The following is a 14409-nucleotide window of genomic DNA, read 5'->3' as shown; positions in this document are numbered from 1 at the left end:
TTTAGTATTTATTGATTTTAAATCACCTGAAATTGAAATATTCTTCCGCCGCCGTTTGGGCATATTATTTTACCGTTGTCAAGCAAAACTCGTTGGTAGTTCGACTTGGACCGTTGTTATGCAACAAACATGATATAACAGGCCAATATACAGATTGTAACTGTTTTATATATCCTCTCAAACACATTCATTGTTTTTATGCAAACATTTACTTTCATGTCCTTGAATGCATTCACATTCCACAAATAACTGGTAACAACAGCAGAAAACATGCACACGTCGTAAACAATTTGCTGTTGAATTGATTAATTCGACTCATCATCATTTCCATATAGGCTAAACGCAAAAGGAGCAGAATAAATAGAATGAAAACTCGGACTTGCGTGAAAATTTTAATTAATATTGCAGTGGTACAGCCACCGTTTGCTTTCCTTCAAAGTTACTGCTAGCGGAGTAGTGAAGTGTGCCCTCCAGATGCGAACCGTGCACCATAAATAGAGTCCATGTCTAGTCTTCCTGGTCTTTTTGTGGAATTGAAGAATCGCAGAGTGAAATTATGGCAGTCTGAAAAAGCAAAAGGGACGATTACTAGAATTAACCTGTTATTTTACCCTGACAAAGTGCGGAAGGTGATTTCCAGTTTGCTTTTACTGTATCCCCAATGTGAATTACGCAGAACTACCGAATACCTCACATAACTGTGTCAAACGTTTTGAGTCAATTTATAACGGCCTAACAAAGAAAATCCGGAAGAAAATATTCAGCAACCGAATTAAACCGTTTGAATGTGTTGTATGTAATATGCTATCCCAGCACGAATGCTTAACATTTTATAAAACGAATACTAAAGCAAGAAAAGAACAGAAGAGCCCACGTTATAATCCTCAATCTTAATTTCTCATCTGTTCCAAAACGTTGGCAGGCTATAATCAAAAGTAGGCTACTGCGCCGCATTACACACAAGTTTGAATTTAAGTTATCATTGTGAAAATAAATCGGTTTGCGGCTGCACATTTTTAAAAATGGCGGTTGAAATAAAATACTGCGAGTAGTCAACCAATCAGAAATATTCAGCACTTGTGCCCCACCCCAAAAGTTCCTGTACTTTTGGAAAGTACTACCCCCCTAGCAGGGACTTTTTTGGGGGTAAAATAAAGTCCCCGGAACTTAATCTAGATCCTGGTCCCTGCTGTGGAAACGCACTGAGTTCCTCAAAAGGTTCCTAGTTCCTGGGGAAAGTTCCTGCGGTGGAAACGCGGCTCTAGTATGAACATTCCGAGGAAGGAATATACATTGCACCAGACTTCCCGGTAACACCCAAATGGTCTGCCAGTGACACCCATTTGATCTGCGGCTATTGTATATCCTTACAAACAGTGATTGAATTATATTTGTGGCCATTTGTCTCTAACAATGGGAAGCAGGTACAGAGTAAGAGTGTGCGAATGTGTATTCAGAATGGTAAATGGATTGCATTTTATATAGCGCTTTTGTCCAAAGCACTTTACAATTGATGCCTCTTATTCACCCATTCACATAACAATGGTCCAAGTCGAACTACCAACGGGAGTTTTGCTTGACAACGGTAAAATAATATGCCCAAACCGCCACAGAAAAATATTTCAATTTCAGGTAATTAAGTCGATAAAAATCAATAAATACTAAAGTAACCATATATAGTCATTGTTGATAACCCGTTGTATAAGTGGAATGAACCCCTCCGGGCTGTCCTGTTATTGGAAAATAATGTACTTTGGTGATAGTATGGAGTTACAGAAAAAATCATATGACAGATAGACCCGACGACGTCGCTTTTTCATACGTCAACAGATTAATTTGCCTAATCTTTGTGGGTTTTTAGACCGCGGTGGAAACGCAGACCACAGTGGGCTGAAGGAACCTTTGGGACTAAAAGTTCCGGGTACTTTTGGTGGAAACATGGCTCTAGATACAAGACTCCAATGCCCGCTTCCAACTAACTGTTAAAATGTACTAGCTAAAAAACTGAACGAAAGGTGTACATTTTATCTACTGAAAGAGTTGGTGGGAAACACGCTTCCTCTTCTAGTCTGCGTATATTCAGGGAGGATCCAAGGAGTGCTAATTTCTTCCATTTGAATGTATTATTATTGGTTCAGGTCCGTCTACAATACAGCATGTGTTTTTAAGGCTATAGCCAGGTAAATTTAAGTGTCTCTCCTAGTGAGCATTAGGGTGACATTAAATGTTAAGGATTTTCAGATGTTTTTGGGAGGGACAGCTTTGGTTATGAGCTATTGAATGTTTGTGCGAAATTGTATGGAGACACTAGATCAAGAAATATTTAAACCAAGTTTAAGAAGACACTCAGGCTTTTGCTTTTTCTGTTTTGGCCTGCCCAGAATATCAAACATAGTGCCTGTAGGTGTATTAACCCCTTTGCACAGATGCCAGATCTGCCCAGTCAATTGCCCATTTAGGGGGTACCCTGGCTTAAAATGGCTTAAATGAAGCAAGACATTTGTACCATTTACAATACTAACCTAAAATTAGTTTATATTCATAATTTATAAAGAAATGAAGTGCCACAGATGCAATTATCTTGGCAAAAAAAAAGCAAAAATGAAATTGTTCTTTTTTAGTTACACTGCTTGCTTTTAGCTTCATAGATCTTTAGTAGTTCAGAATATCACCCACAGATTTTGCAGTCTTGTGGTCAAGTAGTTTATGGACCAGGGCATTTTGTTCCAGGACACGATATAGTTTTACCTGCTGTATATATATATATATACACACACACAACCTCTCAGTATTTCATTTCAAACTGAAGGAGAACAACGTTTTTTTTTTTTTTTTGCATTTTCGCTGAGATGATTGTATTTGTGGCACACTTTCTACCTAAATTATGAATACAATCATCTATTTTAGTACTATTGTAAAAGGTACAACTGTCTTGCTTCATTTTAGCTATTTTCCGAGCTTTATAAAGCTTTAAATAGGGCACCCCCTTAATGTATAAGGATTGGCCAGATTTGGCATGTGTGCAACAGGGTTAAGCATTTCCATTTGAGAAGTTGATCTACATGTTTTTTCTAAGGAGCAATATAGAGCAAGGTTCAGACTTCACTGTAAAACCATGCAAGATGGGGCAGTTTTTTTTATTCTCCTGTACTGTATAATTTCCAGTACTTCAATTTATATGTACAATAAGGTCAAACAACTGAAAAAGTAATATCAAATACTGACTTGACAGATGCACTGAGCTGTCAATTTAATACATATCTGTTGGGACATTAGAACACACAAAGTTGCTGAGAAACTGACAATGTGAGAATACTTCCCAAGATAAACTGAGGTCCCTGTCTTAAACATATAAGGAATACCACCCTATGGCCCACCCCTGCTCTGGACTGTATGATTTGGTGAACATCCTGGTCAACAACGCACCATTTACTTGGCAAATTAGTTTTGTTTATTGAAATGTGTGTGACACACCTACCCATAAACCCACCATACTAAATCAGCAAATAAAATGGAGAAGAGAAGGGTAAGGAGAAAATAGAATGAAATCTACTAACTCGTCTTCAACAATGACTACGTTTACATGCACACTAGTTTTCCACTATTATTCCGAATATGATAATATTCTGAATTTGATACGGGTCATGTAAACAGCATATTCTGTTTGGATATTCCGAATTAGGCCTTATTCCGAATGTAGCATTTTCCGATTAAGACGTGGGATATGCCGATATTATTAGGGTTTAGGAGCATTCTTTGGGCATGTATACAGCACATTTGGAATATGCGTCTCAATTGGGGTTTTTACTGCAGTTTGCGACACACGGCCTCTTGCCTGTTTACGGTCAGCTCTGTGCGTTGTAAACAAACCAACTAGCCAACAGTTTGCAAGGCTGGGGTAGGGATGCATGCATAAAAGAAAAGCCCACATTTCCGGTCGGAAGGAGAAACACACCTACTTTTAAACATTATGGAAGACTTGGATATCAACAGGTTTTTGGATATGCGCAAATATCGCAACGCTGACTTTTTCAAGAAGGTGGTTGAACGAATGAAAGAGGGAGGCTGTGTTCGCACAGTCGAACAAGTCCGCCACTGGTGGAAAACTTTGAAAAAATCCTATTTTGACGCAAAGAAGCAAAATGGCTCAAGTGGCTCCAGCTGTTCCACTTTTACATATTTTGATGTGATAAACAACATGTTGGGGCATCGACCCCTGTCAAACACATTTTGTCGATGACACGTCATTACGTTAATCGGAGTATGCACGGCTGCATGTAGACGGGAATATTAGTGGAATATTCATTTTCATTAGCCATGTAAACAGCTTAGTAGGAATATTGTCTTTTTCGGAATAAGGGCAAAAACTGGAACATTTTGTGCATGTAAACAGTCAACGTCATGTAAATCCTCTTTTTTAGTTTGCTACATTAGAGGGGTTTAATAATAGTCCACCAGTGTATACTCAACACTAGCTGCGGTTACATGCACACTTTTTTTCATTCTGATTGAAATCATTCCGATTGAAGATTTCGGGTCAACTGTTTACATGGGATCTGATCTAATACGGTCTGGTGTTTACATGCGCCAACGTATTTAGTCGGAACAGCTGAGTGACATGTGCAAAAGTGATGAATACATCACGTGTTTAATCAGTGGAGAGAAACGTACGTCACCACGCATTTACGTCAAGGCGGTGGGCATGCGCAGAAAGAAAGAAGTTTCATCGTTTACATGGTACAATTTTTCTTTTGATCGGTTTATGAAAAGGTTTAACCTCTTAAGGCACAAGCCAAATTTTGCCAATCCTTGCCCATTTAGGGGGTACCCTATTTAAAGCTTTATAACTCCAGACGTGAACACCACAGAGACTTGAAAAATGGCTTAAATGAAGCAAGACATTTGTACAATTTACAATACTAACACAGATTAGTTTATATTCATAATTTTGGAAGAAATAAAGTGCCACAAATGCAATTGTTTTGACAAAATCCAAAATAAATTTGCACTTTTTAAGTTCGCAATGAAATACTGCGAGATTGAATATATACAGGAGGTTAAACTATACATGTGCTAGGTCAAAAACTTCTTGACCACAAGTTAATAAAATCTAAGGGTGGATATGTAGAACTACTATAGATGTATGAAGCAAAAACTAAGCAGTGTACCCAGCATCTCCAAATCTATCCAAAATGTCTAAATTATGCATTGCTGTAAATCATAACATATCCATGTATTTCACTACAAATCAACTGTTTTGACTCAAGAAAATCACTGTTGCATAATTTTCAAATGGGAATTACAAGCTTTCAGTCAGTACAGTGGTCTAAAATAGCTAGGTGTCCAGAAACATATCCAAAATCTCTCCAAAATTGAATAAAATGTTTTTTGTCCATTATAAAGCATATAAATGAGCCCCTTATGAGGGTTTAAGATGAAACATTGCTATCAGATTAAAAAAATAATGCAAAAACATTGTCACACAATGCGGTACAGTACCTAAATGTGTAATAATTAACTCTTGTGTGTATTTCTATACTCTGTACTCTCGTATGTTTTATTGTATGGGGATGAGACAACATGAAAACAATTTTCACCCGTCCACCACGTTTTGGCAATGTTCCAGCTATGACGTCATCACTGTTGCATGCTTCACAAAAACTATTACACTTCCGTCTAACGCTTACATTACAGTGTGAAATATTTACATTATATAACACCACTAACCTATTTAAAAATACTCAATTTCAAAAAGAACGTATATAACCGAAATATTTTGAACGATAATACTTACATAGCAATGGTGAAATCTCCTCTATGTTCAGTAGATAGAGACAGAGAGACAGTATCAATTATATTGTTCTATTCGCTTCTGTTTTGCTCCAGAAAACGATGTCAGCTAGGTCTATCAGCAAATATATGGCTTAGCTATGTTCAGAAGTCCTCAATAATAATAGTATTTTCCAAGAAATTACGAAATATCCTTGAACATGTTTCGTTAGGTGCATCGTATTTGTCTGCTAACAGAGTGTGATTGCGTAAGTGAATGCTATGCTAAGAATATTTTCTGTTACGCTGACCTATAAAACGCTATTCCGAAAGCAGAATTAGACATGTTATACATCGTTAGAAAGCTTATACTCTCGCCTACCGAATAAATGAATTGTAAATCTAGTCAGACTGTACTAAAAAGGGCGACGACGCCGTAAACAACAGGTGTGGTGTTACGCACAGCTATTTTGGAAGATACCCAGGCGTCACAGATGCGCCTATATTTCCCAAACGGATTGTCCAAGACAATATATGACCACGCAGTCTCAAAAGGGACATCTCTACACGTAAAACCAACAGTAAGGTTTTATATTTATTCAATATTTAGTCCCAGATATTGACTGTAGAATGACATGGTATCATTTTTAAAAACTTTTTCTCGTTTATTTCGTTATTCAGTGAGCAGCGTTTTCACTGCTGTATAGGCATATCTTAGGGCTATTGTCGGGTTTATCTTGTTGCTATGACGGAATACGATTTTTTAGTGGTGAAAGAATATTTTTATGAATGCCAAGATAGACAATATTGTCCATTATGTCAAGGGTGGGGGTGTTTTTAGATGAGACTGCAGGGAGGGGTGTGTGTTAAATGAACGACGGGAGCGACAATGGTGGGGCTGCGAAACTCCGTTTTCGGCATAGTTGTCATGTATCGTCTACTAATGAAACTGAAACAACCCGTTTCTGTTTTCATCTCACACTTTGGTTGCAGTAGCACCGAATGTTTGAGTTTAGTAATTTAGGCACGCCCACTAGGGGGTGTGCGCTAAGAGGTTAAACTAACCCTCTGCAACCGATTGAAATTTCAATCGGTTTAGGCCTGTTTATTCTGATTAAGGTGTTTATATGGAGCATCTTCATTCTGCTTGGGCATTTAAACCGATTTTAATCGGAATATTAGGCTCCATGTAAACCCAGCTACTGAGCCTCCTGTAATGCTCAAATACAAGCCTAATAGAAATAGGAGGACTTAAATGAAGTGAAGCCAAAGATATTGGGACTGTAGAGATGTAGCAGCCTGAGGCCAATCCAGAGGAGAATTTAATTGAGGGAGAGCAGCCGCATTGATCTGTATGGGTAACTGCACTGCATGCGAGTGAGGGTTGCATTTGCTGTATCCGCATCACCCAGTGCCAGTCAATGCATCGAGTGGAGTTGTGGTTTTTACAGCTCACTGCCTTTATTTTCACCCTCTACTTCTATGCTCCTCAGCTGCTGAGCTATTTGCTGACCAGGAGGGGGCGTTTCAGGGCAAGATAGATGCTGCATATTTCGACACGAGCAAATACCTGCTAGATGTCCTGAATCGGAACTACCTGCTGCTGGAGCACCTGCAAGCCATGAGGCGATACCTGCTCCTGGGACAGGGGGACTTCATTAGACACTTGATGGACCTGCTCAAGTGAGTAGCCAGTGGGAGTTTGCAAGCCCAGTCAACTGTTGGGAATCCGTCCAGGACTCTGACAGTTTGTAGAAATATTTTCATCCTAGGACAAATCGTACCATTCTCAAGAAATCTGGAAAAAATTGGTCAAATAATAAAAATAAGACCTTAGGGATGTCTTTACTGCTGACCAGTGTTGTGGATTCAAGTTGCATTATTTAAACTCAAGTCTGACTCAAACAGACCTGCCAACCTGCATGCATTTTGTGTACCAACCACGCAATTCTTGGTCAAAATACGCAGGTACGAAATGCCAGCTGAAACTACGCAAAAAAAAAATATTATTGTAATTTAATTACGGAAAACAATCAGTTAATACAAAACAAAACCGTACATTTATTTGGTATTTAAACTACATCCATCTGATTGAACCAGATGCTACGACCTTGTGCTTGTGGTTCTTTAACCCTCCCTGACCCACTCAACATCCTCTGATACGCAGCGGTACTTTATTATCCACCGAGGCGTAACGCTGCATTGCTGGGGTAAAATGGGAAGTGGGGAGTAATAATCAAGCACAAAAATGTGACCGTAATGTTAACCCTCTGTGGTCGAGAGCTCCGCCGGCGGAGCTCGGCAAGATTAAATGAACTTTCGTTTCTATTTGGATGATTGACTTGATTAATTAAACCATGTATGCTTCGTTAATCCTTACTCATTACTATGTGAATTTCGCTCATCAGGAAGTCCACCCAAATCACATTCACATGTTAACGACATTATAACTACTCTCCATAGAAGGAGAGTAGGGGAGGGGCGATGCGAGATCCATGTGAGAAATGCCAAGCCTGCGAAAGCAGGATAGAATGTCAAAGTGTAGCCTAATTTACTTCTTTTGAGGTAAACATTTTGTTTAATTTTGGAAAATGGTCCGTCCAGAAGCCGACATTGATGAAGAGCGGTGTCATTTCGAACAGCGAACTGATCCAGCTGAGGATCAACTTCATGAGTAAGTATATTGCTTATGATCATATTGGTAAATATGTGTACTGGATTGCAATCTCTGTGTTTGTACGAATATCCACCAATATGCGCGTTTGTAAATTCCCACACTACGAACGATTCAAACTATTGCATCTCAGAATAATAGGCTAGGCTCTCTGCGTCTGGTTGTGCGTTAGAAGTAGCAGGTAGACTGTATTTTTTTCGATCATATTGGTAATAAATAGCCCGTGGCGTGGCTAGGATTCTAAAACTGATGTCCTCGCACAATCGATATTAGCATACTGTAAGTAAATTCGGGAAATAGCAATATAATAACCACTTAGCTAAACAGACCTAGCCTACTTCAGATTGAGGCATTGTTATTGATGAGTTGCGTGTAGTTCAGCTGGAATATCAATGTTTATTTAGGTTAGCTAATGTTGTTCTAAATGTAAATGTGTGCTGTATTACATTCTCTGTGTGTTTGTAGGAATATTCACTAATATGCACGCTTGTAAATTCCCACACTACAAACGATTCTAACCATTGCTTCTCAAAATTATAGGCTACCTCTCTGCGTCTGGTTGTGTTTGTTTGGTTCTTTGTTTGTATATGATGTAACCATGTCACATTTCCTAAGTTTTGTTTTCATTAGTTAGTGGTTTGCCCCTTTTTTGTAAAGCACATTTAATTTTCACCTGTTGAAGGAAATGTGCTATATAAATAAAGTTTGATTTGATGTCATTTCCTAACAATTTTGTTTTCATCATATTTACAGAGATGCTGATCAGGAAACACGTCCTAGTTCACCACTAGCTAAGAGGCCACCCAAGCGTTGCAAGAGTACACCAGTCTCATCTCATCTTCCATGCATATAGTTTGCTTCAATAAATGTTCTGAAAATCAAAAGATGTCTTTGTTTCTGTCTTCTAAATGGCTCACTGAGTCTTTGTCTTAGTGGTGGGGAGGCATGTGGCCAGGTGTGAATAGCCAACTTAGCTGGCAGGTTGTCCTACCCAATGCATATTCATTACAGAAAGGCCATTTGCCCTCCCATTCTCACCTGGTGTTGAAAAATAGTAGTCACAACACGAACCTTTAGCAATTTATTTTATATTTTTCATTGGATTTGCTAAAATATTTTGTCATCTTTTGATACCCAGGACCCTGATGAACACATTTCAGTGATCCAAAAGTCTTATTCACAATTGTTTAGTGTGTTTTATTACAACATTCCTGTGCATGTTCAAAACTACTGTTTACAGTTTGTGTGTTTTTAGAGCAATTTGCAATCCACATATGATTATGACCTACTTACTGTGTAGTTATCCGTAGTAGAAGCTCGCATGCGATTTAGCCTCGTTACGAGACTTGTGAATAACTGATGGAGTAATTTAGCTGCAGTAACTCAAACGCTACGTAGACTCCCTGTTCAAACTTTGAATCGTGCACGCTCTGTTGGAGCAAAGTGACCATTGCAAAGGTGTTTGACTATAGACTGCTAACGTAGCAAATAATTCCTATTATTGCAGCCAGTCACCCGACCAGCCTTGCAGTTAGAAAATAATCCTGACATCAGATGACGAGGATACTAACGAGAGAGAGAGAGAGAGAGAGAGCAGCTAAAAAGAAGCAAGTCCATGCCCCCAGAAGTTCCTCGCAAAATATCAGGAACAATGGCCGTGCCTCTGCCCCTCAAAACTTCCGCACCATGCATGTTGCACATTTTGCAATTATGATTTTGACATTAGCCACCAAGGAGCTTCAGGTAATAATTTAGCTAAACCTCTAGTTACAAAAGCCTACATTCCTAGATAATTTTTCAATTGAATACTATTTTTTTCATTAGGCCTGTATGATGTGTGCCTATATAAGCTGATTTAATTATTTAATTATTAAATAAAAATGGAAATCATGAACAGAAACTTGGTTTTATTCATAATTGACAGTGTTTTACAAGTTTCTGTAAATACTTGAAAATGAAAACATATGTCACAATATACAAAATAAATTATTTCCATTTTTATTGAATAAGTGAATGCAATTCACTTATGGTTATCAGTTTGTATAAGCACACACATCATATAAAGAAATATTAATCATTAAAAATTTGTTTTAAGCAGGTGTACTCAAACATTTGACTTGAAAGTATTATCATAATTTAGCCCAGTGCAGTGCAAGTGATATTTTAGAATCAGGGCAAATTATACAATTTTGCCTGATCACTTAACAGTCAAAACTAGAATTATGAAGAAAGGCTTGTGTGTGCGTGTGTGCGTGAAAAGCGAAGTGGTGCGAAAGCATGTGAACTAAGAGTTACACTGACTATTGTGGTACTCAATATTTTCCGAAGGTTGGCAGGTCTGCTCAAATTACAATTTGTTTACATTGACTAGTTGCATGATGATGTGTTTTGTGCTACAACATGAAGAAATACTGCATTTTGCATTTGCATTTTGTGGACAAAATATTAGATGTGCTGTGCATTTTGTCCACAAAATTTAGCACATTCAACATTTTGTGCATGGAATGCAACATGCATTTTTAATTATTATAATACTTATAATTACCATATTAATTATACAATACAAGAATGCATTTTGTGGTAATTAAATGCACTTTTGTGACCCTTGGCCAGAATTTTGTGCATGAAATGGACTTTCATGACCAAAAGAAAATGCAATGTATTGTATTTAGCAGGTGTAGTCAAGTGATATTGAAGCTAAGGTTTGTTTTCAAGTTGTTGAGCTGCTACTATGGATCTTGAAAAAATTTGTCATTTTTCTTGTTTTTAGACTTACTCCTGGCACATGGATTATTGGCAGTTAAAAGCAGGTTGTGTGAAAATAATAATAAACAACATGCAACTGTTTTCTGGTTATGTTAATATGATAAGCCTACATACAATAGCTTCAGCTAACATGGCTGCCTATTTTGCCAACAGAAATAGGGCTTGATACAGTTAACCTTTGTTGGCTGGCTAACATTTTGGGAAGAGAACAATAAGTAACGTTAGCCCATCGAACGTTGGCCATTGAAAGCTGGAACTACAATTATATTTTTTTACATTACATTACATTACATTACAGGCATTTGGCAGACGCTCTTATCCAGAGCGACGTACATCAAAGTGTATAACCATAACCAGGAACAAGTATGACGAAACCCCTAGAGAGAAGTACCGGTCCAAGTGCAGGGAACAACCGCATAGTTCAACTTGGACCCTGAAGGTTAAACTGATTAACACTAACACAGCGAGAACGGCAACAACGCAATCTATGGAAAAAATACAAGCAGTAGTTAAGACAGTTAATGCACCTGAGTCACCTACGAAACAGCTGCCTAGTTACAACCCTAAGCTTACAGTCATTTACAGGGGGGTAGGGAGGGATGGGGAGAGGTGCAGCCTGAAGAGGTGAGTCTTCAGTCGTTGTTTGAAATGGGTCAGTGTCTCAGCTGTTCTGACCTCCACAGGGAGGTCATTCCACCATCGTGGGGCCAGAACAGACAGGAGACGTGTTCTGGAAGTGCAGGTGCGAAGAGGGGGAAGCGCTAGGCGTCCTGAGGTAGCAGAACGGAGGGATCTGGCTGGCATGTAGGGTTTGAATATCTTGTGGAGGTATGCTGGGGCTGATCCCCTGACTGCCTTTTTCATTGTAGTTCCAGCTTTTAATGGCTAACATTATGGCCAGCAGTACCCTCCATAATCTTTGGGGCAAAGACATATTTTTTTAAAATTTATGCGCTCATCTTTGCCAGTCTCTCTCAAAAATACCTCAAAAAAAACATCAGACAAAACAAATCACGGGCCGAGGTAGAGTCAGCGGTAATGAACCGACATTATCTGCGCTCGCTTCCTTCATTTCCCCTTTAACTATGAGCAAATACTTAAATGTTAAACAATAATGGTTTATTTAAATAATTCAGTAATTTCAATAATTGTCGATTCCCCTATTCAGTAACGAGGAACTAGACGCTGACAGGAGAGAAACTACTATGGGAAATTTGCCTTGAATACATTTGTAGGTTAATCAAGATATTACCTAAAACAGGTAAAATGACCGTTATTCCAGGAAGAAGCAGATCAAAAGTTTGTAATAAAAACAGGAAGATTTATTACGCAGCCGGCTACGGGAACAACTCAGAGAGAAAGTTCAAAATAGTACTGGTGGGTGATTAGATTTATACAGTTTAGAGTGGGTACATTTTGCATAATGTCAGAACTGGAGCGCTGCCTCTGATTGGTGATAAGAGGCTGTGCTTCCTTCCGATTGGAACATTCAAATTCAAACCCATCCTATCTATTCAAACAGGTTCCATTCACATTGAAATTGAAATACAACAGAGGGGCTCGCCCCCTTCCCCCCCGGGGCCCAGCGGAAACTTCCCAAACGCAGAATACACAAAACTGTCTGTTTCCCAACACATTCTAATTTAAAACAATTCACACAAAACCAAATAGTCATAGCCTACTATACAGACCAATCTGGTGTGTTCTTATAATAAATGCGTGTGATAAATGGTTTCTTTTCCATTAATCATTTGGTATAGGACTGAATTATGCATATACAATCCTCAAATGACGACTAGCAGCAGTGAACAAAAAGTTATTTACCGTGTTACATATATGATGCGTTACATTTATACAAAATCCTAAGTGAAATTAACATGGATGACTTTAGACTGTGCTCAAAATTATCTGACTATTAGGTTTCTCAGTCTAACCACGAAGTTCGTTGAATAACCGTTAATAGACATAAATGTTACTCAAATTCACACAAAAATGTTATGGGTAACAAGCATGTCCCTTTTTTCTTTAAAATTTATTTTCCTCTCCTTTCCCGTTAAAATAAGAGCAGCGGTTACACTGTTCTACTTTGCTTGTGAGTCCCACAGCTGAATTGTTAACTGCCAGATATGGTTTTGAGTGCTCATATTTGCCACCTGGGGGTGGTTTTGCGAGCAGAAGTAGTTCCTGTAGAAATACAAAAAATATATATGCAAATTTGCCTCTGCCGGGAAGATCTCTCACGGCAGAAGCGCAAAATGAAACCATTGACCATTGTAGCTTGCGGTTCACAACTTCAACACCGGGATGGCTGCCCCAAATAAAGCAACATGCTTATTGTTTGCCCCCTCAAAACCATGCTTTGGTACAGCAGGAGCTGTGGGCGCACACACCATTCATTCACACACTCATACCTATGAGCAATTTGGAGTCCCAATTGGCCTACCTGCATGTCTTTCGACTGTGGGAGTACATGGAGAAAACCCACGCGGACACGGGGACATGCCCCAAGAAAGGCCCCATGCCGAGATTCGAACCAACAACCTTCTTGCTGTGAGGCGACAGTGCTACCCACTGCACCACCATGCTGCCCTGATCAGCGCTATGTATGGAGGAAAAAGGGTGAGGCTTTTAATCCGAAGAACACCATCCCAACTGTGAAGCATGGGGGTGGCAGCATCAGGTTGTGGGGATGTTTTGCTTTAAAAGGGACTGCTGCACTTCAGAAAATAGATGGCATCATGAGGAAGGAAGATTATCTAGAAATACTGAAGCAACACCTCAAGATATCAGCTAGAAAGTTAAAACCTGGTCACTACTGGGTCTTCCAGCAAGACAATGGCCCTCATTTACGAAACGAACGTACGACAAAAAATTGGGCGTACGGTCATTTCCATGCAAAGCTCGACATTTATCAATTTGAATGTGAGCGGAGGCTACGATCAAATCTCAGGTCAAGTCTCAACTCGTGTACGCAAGTTTTCATGTCAGCGTGGATTTGTGGTGCAGCATAGTAAATCTGGCTGAGTCAGAGAATTGTTATTAGACCATATTCTGACTGGCATCTAAGCATATGCGGCCACATATTCATCACTTAAAAATATGTAGCCTATGTCAAAATATTCTATTTTGTAAAGGACTACATCGACTGTGTCATATCCCTAACATAAATAGGTATTTTCAAATTGTTTGCAATTAACGGG

The 14409-nt window shown here is 38.9% G+C and overlaps 2 protein-coding genes across 5 annotated transcripts in view; one reads left to right on the top strand and one right to left on the bottom strand.

Annotated features, from left to right (window-relative positions):
- The window catches only part of tubgcp3 (tubulin gamma complex component 3), a 172319-nt gene that overhangs the window by 92523 nt on the left and 65387 nt on the right, over positions 1 to 14409 (top strand). For all 4 annotated transcript variants that reach the window (XR_010329237.1, XM_064329869.1, XM_064329870.1 and 1 more), the window contains exon 14: positions 7263 to 7452. Coding sequence is in view for 3 of the 4 variants with exons in the window: in XM_064329869.1 (XP_064185939.1) it covers positions 7263 to 7452 (190 nt within the window). In the remaining variant the exon portion in view is untranslated. The remainder of the gene's footprint in view (positions 1 to 7262; positions 7453 to 14409) is intronic.
- Positions 1 to 14409, bottom strand: part of LOC135251993 (uncharacterized) — a 57522-nt gene that overhangs the window by 10714 nt on the left and 32399 nt on the right. The window lies entirely within an intron of this gene.

The sequence above is a fragment of the Anguilla rostrata genome, chromosome 3, assembly GCF_018555375.3.
Source record: "Anguilla rostrata isolate EN2019 chromosome 3, ASM1855537v3, whole genome shotgun sequence".
NCBI classification, from domain to species: Eukaryota; Metazoa; Chordata; class Actinopteri; order Anguilliformes; family Anguillidae; genus Anguilla; species Anguilla rostrata.
Note: the sequence above shows the minus strand (reverse complement) of the source record. Positions and strands in the feature narration are given on the sequence as shown.